Source organism: Aptenodytes patagonicus, chromosome 22 (assembly GCF_965638725.1).
Source record: "Aptenodytes patagonicus chromosome 22, bAptPat1.pri.cur, whole genome shotgun sequence".
NCBI classification, from domain to species: Eukaryota; Metazoa; Chordata; class Aves; order Sphenisciformes; family Spheniscidae; genus Aptenodytes; species Aptenodytes patagonicus.
Window position 1 is genome coordinate 7471301 of NC_134970.1, and position 23945 is coordinate 7495245.

Genomic DNA, 23945 nt, shown 5'->3' on the forward strand with positions numbered 1-23945 from the left:
TGCAGGGTGCAGGCTGTCCGGGGTGCTGGGTGCAGGCTGTCCAGGGTGCAGGGTGTCCGGGGTGTGGGGTGCAGGGTGCAGGCTGTCCGGGGTGCAGGCTGTCCGGGGTGTGGGGTGCAGGGTGCAGGCTGTCTGGGGTGCAGGCTGTCCGGGGTGCAGAGTGCAGGCTGTCCGGGGTGCAGGGTGTCTGGGGTGCAGGGTGCAGGCTGTCTGGGGTGCAGGCTGCCTGGGGTGCAGGGTGTCCGGGGTGCAGGGTGTCTGGGGTGCAGGGTGCAGGCTGTCCGGGGTGCAGGCTGTCCGGGGTGCAGGGTGCAGGCTGTCCGGGGTGCAGGGTGTCTGGGGTGCAGGGTGCAGGGTGTCCAGGGTGCAGGCTGTCCGGGGTGCAGGGTGTCTGGGGTGCAGGGTGCAGGCTGTCCGGGGTGCTGGGTGCAGGCTGTCCGGGGTGCAGGGTGTCTGGGGTGCAGGGTGCAGGCTGTCCGGGGTGCAGGGTGTCTGGGGTGCAGGGTGCAGGGTGTCCGGGGTGCAGGCTGTCCGGGGTGCAGGCTGTCCGGGGTGCAGGGTGCAGGCTGTCCGGGGTGCAGGGTGTCTGGGGTGCAGGGTGCAGGGTGTCCAGGGTGCAGGCTGTCCGGGGTGCAGGGTGTCTGGGGTGCAGGGTGCAGGCTGTCCGGGGTGCTGGGTGCAGGCTGTCCGGGGTGCAGGGTGTCTGGGGTGCAGGGTGCAGGCTGTCCGGGGTGCAGGGTGTCTGGGGTGCAGGGTGCAGGGTGTCCGGGGTGCAGGCTGTCCGGTGTGCAGGCTGTCCGGGGTGCAGGGTGTCCGGGGTGCAGGGTGTCCGGGGTGCAGGCTGTCCGCGGTGCAGGGTGTCCGGGGTGCAGGGTGTCCGGGGTGCAGGGTGTCCGGGGTGCAGGCTGCCCGGAGTGCAGGGTGTCTGGGGTGCAGGGTGCAGGGTGTCCGGGGTGCAGGCTGTCCGGGGTGCAGGGTGTCCGGGGTGCAGGGTGCAGGCCGCCAGGCCGGGCCGGGCCGTACCGCAGGTACCGTGGCTGGTGCGGCGGGTCCTCCCATCCGGCAGGGGGCGGCGGCGGCGGCCGGCGCGCGGGCCCCACCCGGCGCGCGCGGGGCGCTGTGCGGCGCGCGGCGGTGCGGCAGGAGGGCGCGCGGCGCGCGGACAATACCGGGGCGGCGGCGGCGGCAGCTCGGCCCCGTTCGGCCTCGATCGGCTCGGCCCGGCCCCGCTCGGCCCCGCTCGGCTCGGCTCGGCCCCGCCCCGGCTCGGCCCCGCTCGGCTCGGCTCGGCTCGGCCCCGCTCGGCTCGGCTCGGCCCGGCCCGGCACCATGCTGGCGCTCTTCAACAAGCTGCTGGACTGGTTCCGGGCGCTGTTCTGGAAGGAGGAGATGGAGCTGACCCTGGTGGGGCTGCAGTACTCGGGCAAGACCACCTTCGTCAACGTGATCGCGGTGAGCGCCGGCTGCCCCTCCCCCACCCCCTCCCCCCGCTCCGGGCAGCGCCCCGGCACGGCCCGAGCGCGGCCCCGGGGCCCAGCGGTGCCGCTGCGGGGGGGCTCGGCTGTGCACCCACCCCCTGGGTTGCACCCCTGCTCCTTGCACCCGTCTTGCACCCCACCTCGTTGCTCCCAAGTCTTGCACGCACACCCCCATTGCACCCGTCTTGCACCCCCCTCGTTGCACCCCCGTCTTGCATCCCTCCTCGTTGCACCCCCGTCTTGCATCCCTCCTCGTTGCACCCCCGTCTTCCACACCCCCGGTTGCTCCCCAGAATTGCTCCGCCCTATTGCACCCCAGCCCGGAAATGCATTTGGGGAGTGGGGGGTGCAGGGTGCAGGCCTGGCGGCACCGGGAGGGCCCGGCAGACCCCGGCGTTTGCTCCCCGTATCCCCGGTGCCGAGCGCGGCGGCTCGGGGGCCGCAGCCGGAGCAGGCCCCGGGCGGGATCCCGGCACCCGCCCGCCCTTCCCGGCCGGGGCTCCGCTGCTGGGGAGCTGCCGGTTTCGAGGCGGCTGCTGCTGCCCAGGATTGCGGGTGCCCGGGCCCTGGGAGCCAGGGGAAGCTCTCGTCCCCTTCGCAGCAGGCGCTTTGTCATGGCCGGGCCCTGCCGCCGCTGAGGGACGTGCAGGTGGGGCCTCGTGAGGGCCCTGCCGGGCTCGGTGCCACAAGGGTTTTTTGCTCGGTGGCCGGTGTAGGAGGTTATTTACCTTGCGACCTCTGTCCCTTCCTCGGCCAGCACCCACCAGCAGCGGTGTTCCCTGGGTGCTGGGGTGCTGCCGCAGCAGCACGAGCTTTGCACCCGAACGGGGCAGCGACACCCACCCCGGGGACCCTTCAACCCTGGCCTCTCCCCGGCTGCGCTGCCTCGTCCGCGGGGTCCCTGGGTCCGGCAGTGGAGCAGGAGATGGGGGCTCTGGATCCCGAAGCCCAGGGTGTGGTTTCACCCATGGGGATGCTCATCGGAGTCTCCCCTCTTGCTTTTTGGGTTATTCTCACCCTCCAGATGTGACACTGTGAGGCAGGAGCCACTGACGGGCAGATCCCTAAAGGGGCAGGTTTGGGCTGTCACTCCCGGCGGTTTCATGGAGGGAGGCGGATGTGGATCCTCTGGCTGTCCTGGTTCCCCCATGGTCCCCCTCGTCCGTGCACGTTGCTCCGCCTGGTGCCTTGGCTCCAAAGCAAAGCGGGTTATTTCTGCTCGCTCGGGGTGCTGGAAGCTGCTGGGCTGTCAAAGGTGATTTTGCAACTAATTTGGAGGCTTCGTTGTGCTGCAGCTGTGCCCCCTGGGAGGGTTTCCCTCCATGCCAGGCACTGCAGGGATGAAAACGTCCTTCCTGAAGTGCCCGGGGGGCAGAGGGAGGACGCCCTAAAATGCTTTTCACCCCAGAGTCGACGGCGCTACTGCTCTTGAGCTGTTTTCCTGGCAGTCACCGCTCGGTGCTCAGGTCTCGTGCTGGTTCTTCCAGCAGACCCACATCAGCCCTGGGGGACAGGGACCTTTGTGGCTCGGGGACAGTGACCATGAGCACCAATCCTTTTTGGGGTGACTTTGTCCCCGTTGTTCGCATGTTTAATCATCCTTTTTTACAGTCCCATGTCGGGGTGGGAAACGACGGTGCCACATGTGGGCTAGTCCTGCTGTGGACCCACCACGTGCTGCTAGTCTGTTAATAGCAACACAGGCTGCATTAAAAACGGAGAAATAATTTGGCGCCTTTTTAAACAACCGGATAAGCTTTAAAGGGTGACGGAGCTTTATCCGAAACCTGCTGGGCTGTTTTGCCTGCACTGGGCTGGAAATCGCTGGGGATGTCCTCATCCTCTTGCAACGACTCTTTTGCCAGTCCGGCTCCTCTTTCCCCACATACCTCCTCCTCTCCAGCCGTGTCTGCAGCAGACGGGGCTCAGCGTGGGCTTCGCTGGGGTTCCTGCTTCTGCAACTAAACGCTTCATACCTGGCAATTTTGCTGTGTGCAAGACCCCGCCTGCAAAACCTGTGTGCCAAGACTCTTCCCCCTTAGCCAGTATTGCTGGTGCAGGGAAAAGTGACATCCAGGAATTACAGCAGCTCTCGAGGGAAGCTCTCTGTGCGTGGGCTGAAGCTGGCTTCATGGTCTGTTGGCGCATCAGGGGGCGGTACCTCCGTGGTGGGGTGTTTAACGCCCTTGCAGGGCAGTCAGGCTCAGGGTCCTGAGCAAGGAGCTCAGTCTCTGCTGCAGTTTTGCCTCTATCTGTGAAGTTATTTGGAAAGTTCAGCGTTTGTGGCAGATGCACACAAAAAAGAGGCATTGACCTTCGAGAAACCGTCCTGTAAAAAAGGACTTGACGGGGACAGCTAAATAACAACATGACACACAGAAAATCCCAACTCAACAGGAACTGCGTGAGAAATGTTTGAGCCGTCTGGCTTCAAGGTGACGTAATGGAAGCATTAGAAGGAGAAGTAGGAGTGATTTGGGCTTTGGGGAGGGGAAAAACCTGAACTGAAAAGTATTGGATTTCGGCGTTGTTGGAGAGATCTCCCAAGAAATCTCCACGGGTGCAGGTGATGCTCCTCCAGCCCACAGAGCGATGTGGGCACTGGGGCTGGAGCTGCTCTGGGGAGCTTGGCGCTGTCCTTGTCTTCCAGGATTTTTAGCTGCACCTGGCTGAAAAATGGAATCCGGTTGCCTGGAAGATTGGGTGGTTTCCTACAGCAGCCCAGAGCTGTGGCTATGCCAGGCGAAGGCTTTGCTGAAGGCAGGCACTATGGCAGGGATGACTCCTCCTGGGTCACCTGGCTGGCGTTTTTATTTTTCAGGGCTCATTTTTTCTTCCCCTGGCTGTTGGGAGCTGAAGCTTGAAGTCCTGCATGCAAGGAGGGTTGAGAGGCTGTAAAACGCATCTGGTCTTGGTTTTAACCTGAAGCCAGTGGGCTTTTAGCTGCCTTTTCCCCAGTCTGGGGGTGATGAGGGTGAGACTTGAGGGCATCGGGAGACCCTCAATGGGTGCTGAGCTCAAAACCCACCAGTGCAGGACATGTTTAGAAAAAGAGCGTGTTTTACTGCTTTTGATTCAACATCGCACATCTTCCACCTGCGCTAGAGAGCCTTCCAAGGGAGCGGAGCCGCAGAGACTGTGTGCCAGGGTGTTGGACCTGCGTGATGGGGAGGCCTGGGGCAGCATCTCACACTTGAGCCCCGCTCAGAAAGTGATTCCAATCAATGCTGCAAGAGGAAACCACGTCAGCCTCGTACGGGGCATCAGGTAGGATGAAGGATGCCGTGGCAGCTGGCCAGCTCTCTGACAGCGCTGCCGGTAGAGGCGCATCCCAACAACGGCTCAAGGACCGCAGAGCTCAGCGCCTGCTCCCACCCGTCCCCGGGGAGCCACCGTCCCCCTCTGCCAGCCATCTGACCCATCCCTGCAGAATGCGCTTGGGTGCCTGAACCTGGGAGGGGAGTCGGCATCTCCAGGTCCTGCAAGGTCTCCAAGGATTGCCGGGGAGGTAGAGAAGAGAGATGCTGGTGGAGATGCTGAGAGAGCAGCAAGGAGATCTTGTTCTGATGCATTTTCGCCAGTCTGCCTGGCACCTGCCTCTCCCAGTAACTCTGGATGTGCCCCTTGCGTGGGGCCTGGCAGGGCCAGGACGGGGTGGGAGGGGGACGTGGGTCCTTGTGCTGGGTGGTCGTTCTGCCTCCAAATGCAGAGTCTGGGCCCTCGACAGTTGCTTCCGTTGCACCTGAACTTCAGAATGCAGAAGGCGGTAGGTTTTTTGGGGGGGTTTCTCCATGTTTCTGGAAGAGGAGAAGGAGCTGGCTGGGGCACGGTCTTGCCTTGCTGCTGCAAGATCTGTCAGCATGAGCCAAAAAAGAATGGACAGTGGGTTTTTCCCAGGATCATGGAATCATAGGGTGGTTTGGGTTGGAAGGGACCTTTAAAGGTCATCTAGTCCAACCCCCTGCCGTGGGCAGGGACATCTGCAACTAGATCAGGTCACTCAGAGCCCCGTCCAGCCTGACGTTGTTTCCAGGGATGGGGCATCTGGGCAACCTGTTCCAGTGTTTCACCACCCTCAGTGTAAAAAATGTCTTCCTTATATCTAGTCTGGATCTACCCTCTTTTGGTTTAAAACCATTACCCCTGTCCTATCACTACTAAAAAGGCCTACTAAAAAGTCTGTCCCCATCTTTCTTATCAGCCCCCTTTAAGTATTGGAAGGCCGCAATAAGGTCTCCCCGAAGCCTTCTCTTCTCCAGGCTGAACAATCCCAACTCTCTCAGCCTTTCTTCACGGGAGAGGTGTTCCATCCCCCTGATCGTTTTCGTGTCCCTCCTCTGGACCCGCTCCAACAGGTCCATGTCTTTCTTATGCTGAGGGCTCCAGAGCTGGACGCAGTGCTCTGGGGGGGGGTCTCACGAGAGCAGAGTAGAGGAGCAGAATCCCCTCCCTCGACCTGCTGGCCATGCTGCTTTGGATGCAGCCCAGGATACGATTGGCCTTCTGGGCTGCGAGCGCACATTGCTGGCTCATGTCCAGCTTTTCATCCACCAGCACCCCCAAGTCCTTCTCAGCAGGGCTGCTCTCCATCCCTTCATCCCCCAGCCTGTATTGATACCGGGGGTTGCCCTGACCCACGTGCAGGACCTTGCACTTGGTCTTGAACCTCATAAGGTTCACAGGGGCCCACTTCTCGAGCTTGTCCAGGTCCCTCTGGATGGCATCCCGTCCCTCTGGCGTGTCAACCGCACCACTCAGCTTGGTGTCATCTGCCAAACTTGCTGAGGGTGCACTCGATCCCACTGTCTATGGCATTGATGAAGATATTAAAAAGTACCGGTCCCAAAATGAACACCGGTCCCACTACGGACAAGTGATGCCTGAGTGTGAGTCGCATTGTCCAGAGCAGAAACGTAAGCCGGTCTGAAGGACTTGACCAGGGTCATCCAGGCGGGCAGTGGCACCATCTCCCTCCCGCTTGGCAAGAAACCCCAAACAAGCCCATCTGCTTGCCCTGAAGAGCAGCATGTTGCAGCGCCATGAGCTGGCCCCCTCGGGTGCTCTAGGATCTGGCCCGTAGCTGGATGTATGCAACAGGGGTGGATGTACCCGGCCTGCCATCCTTGGCACCAGCCCCCGGCTTGCTGCAGTGCCATTCAATCCAGAGATGCTCCATACAGCCCACGTGGGTAAAGCCACTTGGCTTGCTCCAAACGTCGTCCCTGTGTATTGGGGGCAGCGGGGTCTTGCCCGCACTCTGGGTTTTGCCAGAAGAGCCGTGCCTGCATTGCTGCCCAGCTTGGGACGAGGGTTTGCGGGACCTGCTGTGCACCCTGAGGGCCTCTGGGGATGCCAGGAGAGGGACCGAGCCTGGTGGGATACTCCGTGCCATGCTCAGGCTGCCTTAAACACCCCCCCCCCACCATCGTGGCATGTCTCTGAGCCATTCCTGCCCCGGCTCGGAGGCATGGTGAATCCAAAGTACAGCAGGGGAGAAGCACCTTGGCACTGCACAAGACTTCTTCTGGGATGTCTATGGGAACAAACATGGGAAAACAGAGGGATAAGGGGATAAAAAGGGTTCTTTGTGTGTCAACATGTTGCTGGTCAGTATGTTTGGCCGTGCCTCGTGCTCAACCAAAGCAGTCTGTCCTGTCTTCTTACCAAACTGCATTTCTATTTCCCTGGGTAAGGGCCTCTATCTTCTGTGTGCATGTGTGTGTTTGAGGGTCTGAGCACCAGCAACTGGCTTCCAAACCCCGGGTCAGAGGCCACTTGTCCCTGATGCAGGGGACACCCATGCTTATGGCTCACTGGAGCGTCCTTGCCAGGGCTCTTGCTGGCACGGCTGAGAAGAGTGACTGTCCCATCCCGGGGCTGATGCACACCGGCATCACGCTGCACCCAGGTGATGGGTTTTGGGACTGCCGTGCCCCTGGCCGGGCTTTCCTGGGCACAGGTGTGTGCAGGTGCCAGGGTTGAGCCGGGCATGGAAATGTCTGCCTGGCCACATGTGTTCCACAGTGTGGGTGCCATCCCCTGGGTGAGAGCACTGGCGCATCCTGAAAAACCCAAGTGTAGTCCTTGAATGCTCCTTCAGCATAACCCGAGGTCCGGACATAGCAAAGACCTGCTAATTAAGGAGTGTTGTAATTTTATTTTTTTTTTTAATTAAAGAGCGCAAAGTTAAAAGGCAGCCCCAGCAAGAATGTAAACATCAGTAAGATTGCAAAGTTAAAGGGAAGCATGAGCCTCGAGCAGCCTGGGTTGGAGATCTCTGGTCTTTCAAAGCAGGGCAGCCTTGGAGATTGATCCAACTTTGAAGAACCAAGGACTATCAGGCTGTGGCGAGATCAGTGGGGGCTTTATTTCTCTGCCTGGTCCTTATAGCAACTGCTGGTCTCTGCTCTGGTGCCCCTTGCCTGAGAGGTCCCGTATGGATGTATCACCACTTCGTTAACTCTTCAGCAATCAGTCTTTACCCCTGCGGTGAAGCCAGGTGCTGCTTGAGAAGATGTGGTGGGACTCTGTCCTTGTGCGCTTTGCAGAGGTCTGAGGGAGGAGCCGGTGCCCGAGGCCCTGGTGGAAATGGGCAGAGTCAGGCCAGGTAGAAGCTCAAAATTTGGTGCCTGTGCCTGATGGATCTGGTGGTGGGTGCTTGCTGCCTTAGAGGGACAAACAACACATGCATTGGAAGCCGATGGCTGTGCAGGCTTGGAGCCGTGGACAGATGGCCAAGGAGCAACCTCCTGTATTTTCTCTGGGCTGGTTAGCAAAAGTCCACCAGCTACAGCCTCATGAGAGGTTTGTCCTTGTCTCCAGCTTTCTCCTGTGTTTCCACAGCCTGCACCCACTGCTGGGTTCTCCATTTTTCTTGTTCTGTTTTTTTTTTTTTCAATGGAAAAAACAAACGCAGTCCTCATTTCCTCTGTAAGTGGAGAATGTATCAACATTGGTCTAGCTCCAGTCTTCGTTACACCTGCTTTTTAATTATTGCCATTATGCAGATTTTGTCTCCTAGTTAACTCTACTTCTCAGGAACAGCAGCTTCAGCAGGTGGAAGAGTTGGTTTCTATGGGCACTGCTTAAATATTTACTTTGGTCTCATCTTTACAGCCTTGGAGAAAGTAAGGGTTTCACTTAAATTCAGTTTTACTGGTGGCCGCCAGCTCTGCCCGCCGTGGCCATGGTGTTCCTCAACCGTAACACACAAGCACAGAGATCTCTCAGTTGACCCTCGGCCCCCATGGTTGCTCTGACAGTTGTCTTGGACCTCCTGGTCCCTCCAGCAGCCACCTTCTCCCGTGGTCTCGCCCCTGGGGATGCCCACCCTCTGGCTCTGTGGCCACTCCACCTGCTCAGCGGTGGCTGCACGCTCACCCACACTCGCTCCGGTTGCTGCACCAGGCACAAGTGGCCTCTGACCCGGGGTTTGGAAGCCAGTTGCTGGTGCTCAGACCCTCAAACACACACATGCACACAGAAGATAGAGGCCCTTACCCAGGGAAATAGTTAGAAATGCAGTTTGGTAAGAAGACGGGACAGACTGCTTTGGTTGAGTACGAGGCACGGCCAAACATACTGACCAGCAACATGTTGACCCTTTTTATCCCCTTATCCCTCTGTTTTCCCGTGTTTGTTCCCATAGACATCTCAGAAGAAGTCTTGTGCAGTGCCAAGGTGCTCCTCCCCTGCTGTACTTTGGGTTCCCCACCTGCCATTGTGTCTGTGGGTAGAGGAACCTGCTCTGGCTCTCCTGCCCTGGGGGTAGCTGGACCAGGGTTTTTTTGGGTTCGTCCACCTGTTCTTGCCTCTCTGTGCTCCTTTGTGTGTGTGCAGATGAGTTTTTTTATCACAGAACTTAGTAATTACCTCTGCCAAGCTCATCTAGGAGATTCCCTGCAGCTTCCTCTTGATTAAACCCAGCTCAGGAATGAGAGCACAAGGCTTTGTCTTCACGAGGTGCCACCTGTGTCTTGTCCGGGCTGTGAACCTGCGGCACAGCTACCAGTAGTGCTGTGCCCTCAGGGACCACAAGTGTCCTGCAAGGTGGAAGCACTCCCAGCCCTGCTACTGGCTGCCCCTGCCTTGGCTGGGGTGTCACAGCTGGTTTGGGACTCTGTGCTTGGGAGAGGAAGGGATGAGAACGAAGAAGATCCAGCTGAGAGCAGGGCAATGGCTGGAGGTCTCTGAGAAGCCAGAGCAATGACTGAAGAGGGGACAACCTGAGCGTTGTAGTTCAGTACAAGACCAAGGGAGACCAAGCAACCTCAGAAACAAGAGTTGGGCCAAGCTGCTCCAGCACTGAGTTTGTATGAGCTGGGTTGGACCGTGGGGAGGAGGCAGATGGATGCTGGCAGTGACAGAGCAGGGGAATGGAGACGTTATGGGTTGGGGATGGATTAAACACCATGTCTTCAAGGTTCCATTGCTGGGGCCATCCATCGGGCTGGGTTGCCAGAACCAAGGGTGCAGGTACCATGTAGCCAGCTTGTGTGGGTCCATAGTGTTTGGAGATGTGCGCTGAATAGCAGAGAGGCCGCTTCTGTTTCCTTCAAGAGGGTGATGCTAAGTGCAGAGCTGCTAAGCTGCGACCTTTGCCTTGTCCCGAAGGATCTGGAGTCCTCTGAAGGTGTTGCCTGCTGCCCCTGCATTGCAGGATTGACTTGGGATGTGCGGTGCAGAGCGGCTCTGCTTCGGTCCTGTCCGACATCATTCCCCGAGCTTGCAGGAAGGGACCTTCTCGGTGCCTTGCTTGGATCCAGAGGCTTTTGCTTTTCTCCGGCGTTTCTATAACAGACTCTGTGCTGCCATCAAGTAGTGCTGGTGCTGGTGGGGGCTGCACACGTCCAGCACCCCAAAGCCTGGGCCAGCAGCAAGCAGTCACTCTAGAGTCACCAGTGCTTTGTGTGGCCACCACCTCTGTCCCTCGGTCCAGATGCTGCCTCATTACGGACACATCCTGAACGAGAGCAACTGCTAATAAATTTGTAGACAGTTGCGTGGTCTGTCTGGATGGAGGTGGGAGCAAACATTGCTGCAGCTCTTGTACAGAGATGCCTTCTCCACCTTGGAGTTGAGAGCTGCGCTGCGTGTCCCTGGGGAGCTGCTGGGAGCATCTCCTATGCATCTGTGCATCTCTGCCTGAAACAGGGTGTTGGGTCAGCGCAGCCTCAGCACCACCGTCCAGGGTGTTTCGGGCTGTGGTGCAGTGCTGAAGAAGTGTAAGCAGCCCAAGGATTTTCCCTTTCATCTGAGAAACCTCGTTTTTATGAAAGAAATTGAGCTTCAGTGATACCATGCTCTAAAAAAAAAAAGCCATTAGCTGCATTGCAGGGAGTGGGATGAATCTGTCCTGGAGAGCATCATCTTGCCTGGCCTCCTGTGGGCTTACCGGCAGTGTCGGTCACATCGACATCGCCTGGGCGCCAGGGTCAGCTGCTGTATGGCCTGGCTGCTGTCCACAGGCTTGTCCCCGGATCCCATTTTTGCTTTCAAGATACAGAGTGCCCTGGAGATAGGGCCCGTGGGGTCAGGGAGGGCAGCACAGCCTGTTGCCACTGTGGTAGCATCACCGGGACCAAGGCCAGGAGGGGCCCGTGGGTTTTCCACCATGCTGAAAGCCTGCGATGTTGAATTTCCAAGCTGAGGGGTGCTGCAGAGCCAGACCATGTATGTTAATTGCAGGTGTTGGTGGCGAGACCATCTGCTTTGGGGTGGAGGGGGACTGGGGTGCCCATCCCTGTCCCACAGCACCGTGCTTGCCCAGCTCGGGCTGCTGGCCTGCCCACAGTGGTGGGGTCTGGCAGAAACGGGTCCCTTCGGCGCAATCCCTCTGCACGGGGGTTTTGAAACCAGAGCGTGCTGAGGGTTTGGGGCAAAAGTCAGGATTGTCTCATTCTTGGACCCGTGTGGCTCTTCCTCCTTGCTGCCAGCCCTGGGGTAGCTCCATCCTGCCTGGCTCCGGTTGGAGCCCCGCTTCCCAGGTCTCTGCGTTCCCTGGGAGGGCTGTGCTGCACTCGGGGACAGCCATGTCCCCTCCAGTGCCTTCTGCAGGGGGACACAGGGCTCCATGCCATAGGTGCCCTGCAATGGTGAGAGCCCCAAAGAGCTGTAAGACCTGCTGTCGAAGGGAAACATTGTAAAGGCTTGGCTTGAATTTGGCTTTTTCCCATCCAAATGGGGTACTGTCGTGTCGTGGTTTAACCCCAGCCGGCAACTAAGCCCCACACAGCCACTCGCTCACTCCCCCCCAGTAGGATGGGGGAGAGAATCGGAAGAGTAAAAGTGAGAAAACTCATGGGTTGAGATAAAAACAGTTTAATAGGTGAAGCAAAGCAAGCAAAGCAGAACAAGGAATTCATTCACTCCTTCCCATCGGCAGGCAGGTGTTCAGCCATCCCCAGGACAGCAGGGCTCCATCACACGTAACGGTGACTTGGGAAGACAAACGCCATCACTCCGAATGTCCCCCCCTTCCTTCTTCTTCCCCCAGCTTTATGTGCTGAGCATGACGTCATACGGTGTGGAATATCCCTTGGGTCAGTTGGGGTCAGCCGTCCCAGCCGTGTCCCCTCCCAACTTCTTGTGCCCCCCCAGCCTGCTCGCTGGTGGGGTGGGGTGAGAAGCAGCAAAGGCCTTGACGCTGTGTCAGCACTGCTCAGCAGTAACTAAAACATCCCTGTGTTATCAACACTCTTTTCAGCACAAATCCAAAACATAGCCTCATGCTAGCTACTGTGGAGAAAATTGACTGTATCCCAGCCAAAACCAGCACATTCTCCACCCCTTATTCCATACCATTTACATCATGCTCAGGTGCCACACTGTCCAATACAACCTCATTAACCACCACACCTCTAAAATTTCCATTAAATGCCCATAAAGTGTCCAGAAATGTCCACAAAATGTCACTGAGTTAATTTAGTCTATGACTTTGGGCTCCATCTGTCATGGTGGTCACTCAGGACAGGAGAGGTGGTGTGTTGCATGGAGTTACTGGGTACCAAAGCCAGCTCAGGTCAGGTCACTGCTGCACTTGCACTGCTTCTTGTAAGACTGGTCCTCCACTGGTTCGGGTGGTTCCTGCTATAGTAATTCCTATAACATGCAACTCAGATCATGAGTTACAACAATTTAAAGGTATAATCTTTACCATCTCCGCCCCTAGTCCCTTTGGGCCAGGTTATAGGGTTTAACATTGCAATGAACTCCTCCCCTTGCTCCTAGCCTGGCTAGCAACAAGGGGTCCCTGCTATAGTAATTCCCATAACATGCAACTCAAATCCCAGGTTACAACAACTTAAAGGTGTTTCCATTACAATCTCCACCCTGCTCTCTTTGGGCCAGGTTATAGGGTTTCTCATTGCGATGAACTCCTCCCCTTGCCCCTGCTCCAGCTTGGACTTATCCACAGACTGCAGTCCCTTAGGGGTGTACCTGCTCCAAGTGGAGCCTTATCTATGAGCCACAGTCTCTCCAGGGGTACACCTGCTGTGGCATAGACTTATCCACAGCCACAGTCGCTTTGAGGTGCACCTGCCCCAGCGTGGCCTTTTCCATGGGCTTCATAGATATACCTGCTCCAGCGTGGCCGTACCCACAGCCACAGTCCCTTCGGAAGTAAACCTGCTCCAACATGGCCTTACCCATGGCTGCAGTCCCTTCCAGGGGTGTACCTGCTCTGTGTTGGGCTTATCCGTGGCCACATGCTTTGAGGTGCTCCAGCATGACTTCATGCACAGCCATGTACAAGCTGTACCTGCTTCAGCATGGACTTATCCACAGCCACAGACGGTTCGAGGTGTACCTTCTCCAGTGTGGACATATCCATGGCCACAAACCCTTCAGAGGTGTACCTGCTGCGGCACAGACATAACCACGGCCGCAGACGCTTCGAGATGTACCTGCTCTGTCATGGGCTTATCCACGGCCACAGATGCTTCGAGGTGTCCTGCTCCCGCGTGGACTCACCCACAGACCTCAGTCCCTTCGACTCGAGTTCACACTGGAGTTCCAGCCTGTCCAGTACAGCAGCACAGAAACAGCAGTGATGCCCTGGCCATCTGCCAGCCCAGGCACATCGCCATTGCTGTTATCAAAATGTTCCCGGGCACAGCAGAGTAAGATGATCGGCAGCACAGCAGTACAGCAAGCAGCGAAAGGAAAAAGCAGCCACTAACGAGCACTAGACTCTAATATACAGTAAGGCAAGCAAGCCCCATGGCAAGCACAGGAGCCTGCCAATTACTAGCCTAACGGCAATAACAGCTATAAACTCAATCTAGCACATTCCAATCAAACCTGTTGTTATCTCGAACCCTTCAAGCCCCACACTGGGTGCCAAAAAGGACTGGTGTGGTTTAACCCCAGCCTGCAACTGAGCACCACCCAGCCGCTCGCTCACTCCCCCCTGGTGGGATGGGGGAGAGAAGCAGAAGAGTAAAAGTGCAAAAACTTGTGGGTTGAGATAAAGGCAGTTCAATAAGTAAGGAGAAAGCCACGCACGCAAGCAAAGCAAAACAAGGAATTCATTCACTGCTTCCCATCGGCAGGCAGGTGTTCAGCCAAACCCAGCACAGGTACTTGGAGTCAAGCATCCGTCTGTGGGGCTGTCATGGCTCAGCTTGGTGATGCAAGACGTGCTGCGTGGCCAGAGCAAGCCTGTGCAGTGGGGCTGGTCTTTTTTAACTGTTTTGGAGAAGAGCTCCTGGAAGAGCAGTGGCTTTGCAAGCAAAGCTCCCGACTGCCAGGCGCTCCTGCCCTGCGCTGTGCACAAAGCCGGTCGGGGAAGCTGCACGGGGAGGTTAGAGGTGAGAAATTAACCCCCCTGTGTTTCTCCGGGTTGGAGCTTGGACAGGGTTTGGCAGGGACTCGGCACTGTGCCACACAGCGGGAGACGCCTGCAGGAGCACGATGCTGTGTCGTTTTGGGGATGGTCCAGGCACTGGTGGGAGCCATCCAACCAAGGGCGCTTTGGGCATCTGCCTCTGCCACATGGAGGACCATGTTCTGGTGGAGACATGACTTTAGATGACTAGGGGCTGGGCTTTCGGCGCTGCCATCTCCGGTCCCTGGGGAATGGCTTCTTTGTGAGCACCTGGTGATACGGTGCTGCAAAACAGCCAGCAGTGATTTATCGAGAGCAGGTCGCATCAAAGCAGTGTCACCCTGTGCTAGGACAGGGTGACAGCCGCCTGGCCATGGCGAGGAGCAGGGCCTGGCCACCTCGCCTCTGCACGCTGCTCGCCAGAGCTGGTGGATGTGGCATGGAGACTGAGGCTGTTTCTTTGCGTATGCCAGTGAGCCAAGGTCCCAGGTGCTGGCTGAGCAGGGGACGATGGCTGAAGTGGCAGGTGACATGGTGTTCATGTGCATGTGGTAGAGGATGGGGCTCAGAGTGAGCTGGGGGCACCACTCATCCCTGCAAAAGATGGATCCTAGCCACCTCTCCCAGTAACCCAACTGGAAAGTGGTGGGGCTGGGCAGAAAGGTCATTTGTCTTCCAGCCAGGGCACTGAGGCAGGGTGGTTTGGCCAGGGTGCAGGCCAGAGCCTGCAAAGACCTGATCCACCCGTTGTAGCCACAAAATCCATCTTGTCTGCAAGGATTTTTGTGCCTCCTGGAGGAGTCCCATTCCCAAGCGATCGGTGTGGCTGGGCATGATCTCCGGGGTCAGTCCGGATGCTGTCCATTGCATAACCAAAATTTGGGGGGAAGATGTGTCCGGCGAAGCTTTTGCATGCCTGCAGCTGGGCTGGTCTCCACTCTCCCTGGCAGTGGAGCTGCAGATGGCTGGACCCTGCAGGTAGTTGAAGATGTGCCGGAGGCATCAGCATCCAGGACAGTTGGAGAGGGAAGAGGGGACATCATGTTTCCACCATTCAAAGTTGCTTTCAGAGAGCAGCTGATGCAGAAGGACCTGAGCGCGTTGCAGTGCATTGAAGATGCCGCCACAGGTGCCAAGGCAGCAGGGACCATGTGCAAGCCATCCTGGACCACAATGTGTCGCGTTCCCAGCCCGGCCTTTTTTGGACAGCACGAGTGGTTTTGTGTTGGCCCCTTGGCCATGGGCAGCCTGGAGGCAGGCGCCGTGAGGGGGGAAGGATTTGGGACAGGGAGCAAGGCTGTGCTTTGCTCATGGAGACATGCTCACTCCCATCTCTCACGGGGGAAAGCAGAGGTGACTTCTGGCTCCTGCAGCCCATCCCTTCCTGGAAGAAGAGCTACCATCACACGTGAACCGTGTCTCAGGTGGCTTTCGCACAGCCAGCAGTTCCCGTGATGTGGTCCGGGATCCTTGTTGGAGGTGTCTGCAGCTTCCGAGAGCTCTTCAGCAATTGCTTTCCACATCTTCTGATCAGAGCCTGATAATTCCTTAAAACCTGGGCCATAAAGCCAAATCGTGTGTTGAACCTTGGTCCACAGGAGACATCCCCTGTGTTGGCCGGTGGTAGAGGGATTCCTGCCTGCTTCCCCTCCTCTCCCCCCGTGCCCTTCCCTGCAAGTCCCCGGCATGGTTTCTGGGTGCACCGTGGCTCAGAGACCCCTCGGCTGCTGGGCTTTGCTGATGAACGCAAAAGGGAAATGAAAAAGGGAAGCAGTGCGTATTGCAGAACCATTGGAAGAGGTCAGGAAAACCCTGGGGACTTGCTGACATGGTGGGTCTGGAGGAGCCGTTGGCTCAACCAGGCACAAAATTCTGTTTATCAGAAAATAGCATAAATTGCCTTCCCTTTTTGAGGTTTGTGTTAACTGAAAGAAAACCCAGAAAAGTCCTAGAGAAACCGAGATTTTAAGCCAGTAAAGAGCTGCTGGGATGAGTTCGGCCATGGTTGGTGGTTCCTGCAGGTTTCTGGTACTGATGGCCAAAAGCCCCAGCGCCGTGTTATCCTGGTTATCAAACCCTCTTCCCTGTCAGCTTCCCTGGCATCCCGCAGCAGGGCCTTCCACAAGGATGCATTTAAAAATCAAAGAAGTTAAAGCTGTTTTGAGTCCCAGTGAGGCTGCCTGCTGGGTGGGAGGCTGCAAGAGGCAGAGGGTGAAGGGCTGTGGCACCTCCTGCCTTCTGCCCCAGGGATGCTGCTGGGGCCGCCCGGAGCATCCCTCTGCGCTGCTTAGCCCAGGACCATCTCGTGGCGTTGGGATTTCAGCAGCAAACTGGAAGGTGGGGTGGGCTTTAAGAGACCAGCTCTGTCCTGTCCCTCTGGTGCGGTGCCGGCCACGTGGGCTGGCAAGCCAGCATCTCCCCGCGGCGACAGAGGGACTGTTCCTGCTCACTGCTCTGACAAGACTAACCTAGTTTTGCAGCGGCACTGGGATGCTGCAAATCTGTGGCGATTTCATGCTTCTCCTGCCTGACATGGCTCGGAGCTGTGCTGCTGGAGGACATGTGGTGGCAGCTCCTGGGGAGGGGGGACACTTTGCATCCCCCCACGTCACCCAGCATGAGCACCTGGCTCTCATGCATGGGCAGGGTGCAGGGGCTGGAGGACCCGTGCAGGCAGGCTGCAGGCAGGCGGCAGACCTGCAGGAAAGCAGAAGTCAGTTTGGTTTGGGCTGGGCCATGAACGATCCAAAGCAGGAAACGTGCTGGAGCCCCCAGGACTCGCAGCCGAAAAGGAGCTGATGCAGGAGGTGCTCCCCTGGGCGGGAAGCCCGGCCGCCTGCCTGCACCATGGGTCCTTGTGGGGCTGCCAACGGGTCTTGTGGGAGAGGTTTGGGCCCGGCACGGCTGATCTGGGGTCAGTGCAGTGGGCGAAGGTCTCTCTGCCTCCTCCCATCAAGGGCTTGGGAATCCCACCCGGAAAGGACTGGTTTGGGTGAGCCTCTGCCACCCCACCAAGATGGCAGTGTGTCTGGGGCTGGGGGCGGCAGCTTGCTGCAGGGCTGGGGGCTTCACCAGGGCACCCAGGGTGCCATGTAGCAGCAGCAGCAGCAGCAGCAGCATTATTTCCCTCCTGCAGGCATTTTATCTCCTTGGCTCTAATTTTGCTCCTGGTGTGGACGAGGAGGAGGGTTGTGCTGTACCCACCGCAGGGCTGGCAGAGCGTTTGGGGTTATTTCTAGGCAGGCTGTCAGCCTCACTGCCCTGCTTGGGGCAGGCTGGCGGGGGTTCCATGCCTCCTAATGCTGTTTCACCTTGTTCCTTGCAGTCAGGACAGTTCAACGAAGACATGATCCCGACGGTGGGCTTTAACATGAGAAAGATCACCAAGGGGAACGTTACCATAAAAGTAAGGTGCAGATGTTATCACTGGTGTGGGCTCTTGGGATGAAAGGTGGGGTGAAGGGAGACTGATGGGACTTCTACTGGAGGTTGAAAGATGCCAGCAGCCCCAGCTGCAGTTGGGAAGACCTGCCATGTTAGGTTTCTGCAGGTACCCACCAGAGGAGATGGGGAGAAGGGATGTAGGAGATCCAGACTTCTGCGTTAAGAGCCAGTCCGGGCTGCAAAGGTGGAGGTTTTCTTATACCTCTGGCTTGCTGGCAGGGACTCGTGGATGTGGTCACCTTGCTGAGGGTGGGAGCACTGGGATAAAAGGTCATGGCTTGCAGTGGCAATCTCTGCCTCAAGAGTAAAGGGAGAGGAGGTTTCTACCCCTTCTGGATCTTTCCAGGGCCCTGGGTTAGACTGGGAAATGACGGTGGGACGGGCTTGAAAAGCTGATTGGGCATCTCTGCCTGCTGCAGAAACATTTCCAAGAGCGTGCTGAGTGTTTTGAAATGGCAAATGCATCAGTGAAAGGCCAGGAGGGGCGGTGGGCATGGGGAGGAGCCCCCTGGCTTGGGCCAGGGGGTCCCTCTGTGCCAGCAGAGGCACATCGCAGGAGGTGTTCAACACCCTTCAGCTGCCCTTCTTGAGATGTCTCCTTTCTTTATCGAGTCGGGAGCCTCCTTGTTGGGTTTGAGATGAAGAGGAGGGGATGGGGGTGGGTTTGGTGCGTGCCGGGTACTCTGGCCGGGTGGCCGTGTGGGGAAGGGTCATGGGCAGGATGGTGGGATAACGGGCAGGACGGTGGGATAACGCTGCCTTCTCCCTGTCACAGCTCTGGGACATCGGTGGCCAGCCGCGGTTTCGCAGCATGTGGGAGCGGTACTGCCGTGGAGTGAGTGCCATTGTGTGAGTATCCCTGGGAGCCAAGAGCCCCTTCACTCACGCGCCAATGCTGAGCCCCGCCAGCAGGTGGGGGCACGGTCCCATCACCCCACCCAAGGGTGCTGGGCAGGGCTGAGCTGGGGGAGCTGCGGTGGCTTCGCTGCCGGAGCCGGATGCCCGTGTTGGGAGTTGAGGTGCTTCCCCCTGGGACTGGTGCCCCCGTGGGCTTTGAGCACAGGGCAGCCAGGTCCCCGCCAGCCGTGGCAGACCCTTCTCTTCCAGCATCACTCGGCCTGGCTCTGTTCCTCGGATCTTGCCCTTCCTGGCTCCCGTGCTTCCCCTGTGCTGCCTGTTCGTTGCAGGGGCTGAGCAAAGGCCATCGGTGTGGCTCAGCCCTTTCCAAGAGGCTGGTTTTAAGGGCGGTTGCCAGCAGCATGTTTCCAGGCTGTGGTGTTCATGTGCTGCTGGATGAATCTTGTGGTGAGAGAAGGAGTCTCCCCGCAACGCCTGCTGCTGACTGTCAGCAAGTCTCGATGAGTGTCCCCATGTGTCCCCTGCTTGCAAATGTTGCAGTAAGCACAGTCCCAGGGAGTCCAGGCTGGGGATGAGCCTGGCAAGATGCTCATGGGAAGCAGGCTGCCTGCTCCTAAGGACAAGAATTTACCCTAGAAGACCACATCGGTGTTGCAATGCCCTGAGATTTTAGAGTGCTCGGTTTCTGTACTGCCCTTCCCAACTGTAGGTCTGGCAGGTGAGGAGGAGTGAGGGACCGCTTGTCCTGCTTGTGGGGACAGCAGTGTCTGGTCCTGCCCTTGCTGATTGTCACCATGTTGGGACATGTCCTTGACACTTTTTATTACAGTGAGCTTTGCTGGAAATGACAAAATCCCATTTTTTTTTCATTCCTTTTACTGCTTCCTTCCATAATTTTGTATTTTTTCCAAAGCAGCCCGTCTGGTTGAGAGGAAACGAAAGGACCTGTGGCCATCCAGGTCACGCTTTAGTCTTCCTTCCTCGCCTCGAGCTGTGTCGTGTCCCTTTTCTCTTGCCTTCGGCCCTCCCGCCCCATCCGGCATGCCGAAAGCTTGCGGCAGTGCCTGGGTGGTGTTTTTCCCTCTCCCTCTTGGTACAGCCATACACATTTTCCTGTGTTCAGCGCTTCAGTAGCTAAAGGCTCTTTTCCTATTTTTAATAAACCCCACAAGGCCTGATGAAGCTTGATGGTGTTTCTCACTTCTCTCCCAGCTTCTTGATCTTTAAAACAAGGGCTGCTTTGATCAGTTCCTCTCCCCAGTTTTGGCTTCACTTACGTCCTCTGCAGGATGGGTGTCCGCTTGTAAGAGCTAAACCCTTCCCTAAATCTCCCCCGTCTGCTCAGAGCAAGCATTGCTGACTGCTGGCTTTGCATGCCCTTTGCTCTGTGCCGCATGCCCAAGATTGCTCCTGTAGAGAAGACGAGCAGGTCCTTCCCCCTGCCAGGATCTCGAGTCAACATCTTCTCTTTTCCATCATCGGCTCCTCTTCTCTTCTCCACTTGTTGTCCTCTATTCTGGGTGTCTCCATAAGGAGCTGCCATGCGCAGATGAACTTTGCTTGGGTGCTTGGGGACAATGTGTGTTTTGCAGCTTCTTCTGCCCGGGCAGTGCCTGGGCTCCCCTCGCTCGCCGTGTCCCTGCTGTCAGTGGGGTGGGCCCCTGTGGGGACGGGGACAAGGAGGTCCCCTACTCCCCTGGGAGACACGAGAGGCTCTCAGCCCCACAGCCTTCCTTGGGAAGAGGGATCCTGGGGGAAGGATCCCGTTATCCATCACCTCCACGCGCTGGCCTGGGAGCCAGTGGGGGCGATGCGGCTGCCGTGTGAGCAAGGTTTGGTGGTGGCACAAACCTCATCACACCACTGGGGCGCGGGGACCTCGGTGCCTGCGCTCAGGGGTGTTCCTTCCCTTGCAGGTATATGGTGGACGCTGCCGACCAGGAGAAGATAGAGGCCTCCAAGAATGAACTGCACAACCTGCTCGACAAGCCGCAGCTCCAGGGCATCCCGGTGAGCTGTTGCCTGGATAGGTTCCCCCCAGCTGCTCACGGTCCCCAGGCCAGTGGCTGCCAGGGTTTGCAGTGAGGGGTTTGCATTTTGCAGACCATATTCGGGGGGTGGATCCCCTTCCTTGGGGGGCTCCCCTTCCCCGCTGCACTCCTGCGAGAGCTGGGGAAGTGACGCTTTCTAGCCTAGGACCAGACCAACCAGCAGGGAAGAGAGCTTTAGAAGAGACCACCCCCTCCCCCCCCGATATGAGATCTGTCCTCCTGCATGAATTTGCACCTTATTTAGGGTGGGACATTAAGGTCTCGACTCCTAGGAGAGTGGCTGCTGGGCTGTGACATTTGCAGGAGGTGGGCTGTGGCGGCAGTGCAGGGCACACTGCGCGTGCCGGGGTGGGATGCTTACAGAGCATCCAAAATCGGCATCCTTTGAAAGGCGCTAATCGAGGATCTTGCTCAGATCCCAAACGTTCGCTGCCAACTAAATTAAGCTCCTGACATAATGCGCTGCATTTGCAGCCCTTCTGAGTGCTCTTTTTTGAGAACAAGTCTCCAAATTTAAATTGGGGGATGCTGCATTACCGTGTTGCTGCAGAGGCCCCAGCTCACCCCGGGAAGGCGGCTGCCGCCTCAGTGCTGTCCTTGTCAGATGACAGTCGCGTGGCGCGCTCCAGAGGGATGAACGAGTCCTGCCGGGTGATTATTTTCCTTGCGTAGTCTGAGGATGCCTTTGCGGATGCGAAAAGCCTTGAAGTAAGGAGAGATCAGTAGATGGTGCAAACAGCCATTGCTTTTTTGGTCTGGCTGCCTGCGGAGAGCAGGTTCTGCACAGCATCCGCGCCTCGCTCCTTCCTGATAATGTTGGTTTTTGCCATTTCACTTGATGTTTTGCTCAAAGACAGCAGGAGGCTCCTGGGAGAACGTCCTAGATGGCATGAGAGATGCTGGTGCCCTTCAGGGAGGATGTGCTGTGGGGCCAGCTTCTCACTGGGACTAAGAGTACACAGGAGATGCTGTGGACGAGCTAATTAAGGCTGTTAATTGAAGTGCTCTGCCTTCTGATTGCCCACTGAAGGGGTTTTCTTCATCTGGGCACACCCTGGTGAAGGGGCCAGGGCTGTCTTGCATCTCAAGCAGGGTCCACTTCTGGGTGGCAGAAGCAGGTTCCCGCCTGGTCTGGTGGCCAGGAGCTTCAGGTGTCCCCTCTCCCGTCCTGCAGGTCCTAGTCCTGGGGAACAAGCGAGACCTGCCCGGTGCCTTGGATGAGAAGGAGCTCATTGAGAAGATGTAAGTGTGCTGGTGGCCCGGGCAGCTGTGGTGGGGCTGTGACACAGTGTGACCCCTCTGTTCCTGCTGTGTCCCCACCGGCTCGGTCACCCCGCCGTGCTCTGCCAGTACTCCTTCCCCAGCAGGGGTGGCATCGCGGTGCCTGGGGTGGGCTGGCAGAGAGGGGTGGCTGGGGATGTCCTGAGGCAGCGGCCGGCGGAGGTGACGGCTGGCGGAGGTGACGTCTCTGTGCTTGTGGGGACGGGGAGGAGCCATGGCCGCCGGTGCCAGGGCTGGGCCTGCATGCCACACGGTGGCGTTGGGGCCCGGCACGGCACCGCACAGTGCTCGGCGGCGGAGCTGGGCTTCCACGTGGGTGCTGCTCCCATCACCCTCTCGCGGCTCTGCCCCGCTGCCTGGTGCGGGCGCTGTGCCCCCGGCAGCGGGCAGCCCTCAGTGCTTGGAGGTTGGATCCTGCTCCGGCGTGTGACATCATCCACGTACCTCTCCCTTATTTTACCACCCTTTGCCATGCTGGCATGTGGCCTCGTTGCAGCCAGTGCTGCCTCCTGCCCACCTCCACCCCTCCACTGCAGCTAGGGGACTGGGACGCTGCGCTGACTTGCAGCATCTCTGCACCACCCCAGCCACCCTTCGGAGATCACCCCTGTCCCGCAGGCACCTACGCAGCTCCCATGCTGCCAGCCCTGTGCCGCTCCCAAACCCTCCCTGCCCCGCCTCGCCTCATGGCTGTGCAACCGAGGGTTAGGGAGGGAAGCTGTGTGACTTTGTGGCCAGGTTCTCCTTGAGGTCAGGTCCCTCCTGCCCTGTCACGTAGCCCCCGCAGACCGCACCTGGCCATCAGTCATGGGCACGGTGCGCTGGTGTCCTCGCCCAACACACATGCAAGTCCCAGGGAGCCTGGGGAGATGTTGCCCCTGCAAAGTGTCCCCCGTCTTGGAGCTGGGGTCCAAAGGGACCCTTCAAAGGGCTGCCCGGAGGTGTCTCCCGTCGTCGCCGATGCGCAGCCTCGGGGCCTGCAGCCAGAGCTCGCTCCTCTCCTGCAGGAACCTCTCTGCCATCCAGGACCGAGAGATTTGTTGCTACTCCATCTCCTGCAAAGAAAAGGACAACATTGGTGAGTACCAGCGGCTCCGGTGTGGGGCTCAGGGCGCGGTGGAGGAGGGGGCAGCCCGTGCCCATGGGGGTAGCGTGCCCAGGCTGTTTGCCCAAGTACAGGAGGGGGTGACGGCCAGAGGGAGAGGCTCTAAGTGTCCCCTTGCCTTTGCAGACATCACCCTACAGTGGCTTATCCAGCACTCGAAGTCTAGGAGAAGCTGAGATCCCGTGGACCGCGGCTCGGATCGGGAAGATGCCATTGTACAAGCCCATGCCCCTTCTCTCTCCTGCTCTGTCCCTCCAGCTCTCTCTCTAGATGGGTATTTTTAGGGGACCCCAGACTCCGCTCGCATTGAGGTGGAGCCCTTGTTTTTATTGTAAAGAAAATGTCCGACTCTGCCCTCCTCAACTCTCTCTGTCTCTTCCTCCCATTTTGGCACTGTTCTGTTGTTGTCTGTGTATACAGTATATATATATGTATATATATTTTAATTTTTTAATTTAAGCGATAGCGCTGTTACTAAACTGGGCCCTGTGAGCGGTAGGAAGGCTGTGGGCTCCCTGAGGCCAGCTGAGGGTCATTGCTGGGAGGAAGATGAGGGTGGTGGCAGAAGACAGCCCCTTGGGGATGGGGCCATGCCAGGCTGTGGGCAGGTCCCCCGGGGCTCCCTTGTCCATTCCCCGAGTGTCCTGCCTGTACCCCCAGGCAGGGAGCATCCCAGGGATGTCAGGAGCACGCCCACCTTGCCCTTCCCTGGGCTTCGGCCCCAGGAGCAGGATGTGGGGGGGAGGTGATGCCGTCCCCCTGGGCTCCTTGCCCCTCTGGGGGGACAGGGATTACTCACGACCTGCTGCAATCGGCCTCCCCCCTCATCGCCTCCAGCTGCCGTGCTGCTGCCCCAACCCCTCCTCGCTGCCCTGGGCTGCTCGTCCCCCTGCCCCACG

At 58.2% G+C, this 23945-nt stretch overlaps 1 protein-coding gene across 1 annotated transcript; it reads left to right on the forward strand.

The window, feature by feature from the left end:
• The first annotated feature begins 1285 nt into the window (after positions 1-1285).
• Positions 1286-23486, forward strand: ARL8A (ARF like GTPase 8A). Its single transcript, XM_076357759.1, has 7 exons — positions 1286-1452; positions 17633-17713; positions 18527-18600; positions 20526-20619; positions 21835-21902; positions 22949-23019; positions 23173-23486. The coding sequence occupies exons 1-7, from the start codon at positions 1330-1332 to the stop codon at positions 23220-23222; spliced, it is 561 nt and encodes a 186-aa protein (XP_076213874.1). The 5' UTR covers positions 1286-1329; the 3' UTR covers positions 23223-23486.
• The last annotated feature ends 459 nt before the right edge of the window (positions 23487-23945 follow it).

Coding starts and splice junctions, on each gene's coding strand:
- ARL8A (XM_076357759.1), top strand. CDS start 1,330: ATGCTGGCGCTCTTCAACAAGCTGCTGGACTGGTTCCGGGCGCTGTTC. Junction 17,714..18,526: donor AGGGGAACGTTACCATAAAA/GTAAGGTGCAGA, acceptor TCCCTGTCACAG/CTCTGGGACATCGGTGGCCA. Junction 23,020..23,172: donor CAAAGAAAAGGACAACATTG/GTGAGTACCAGC, acceptor TTGCCTTTGCAG/ACATCACCCTACAGTGGCTT.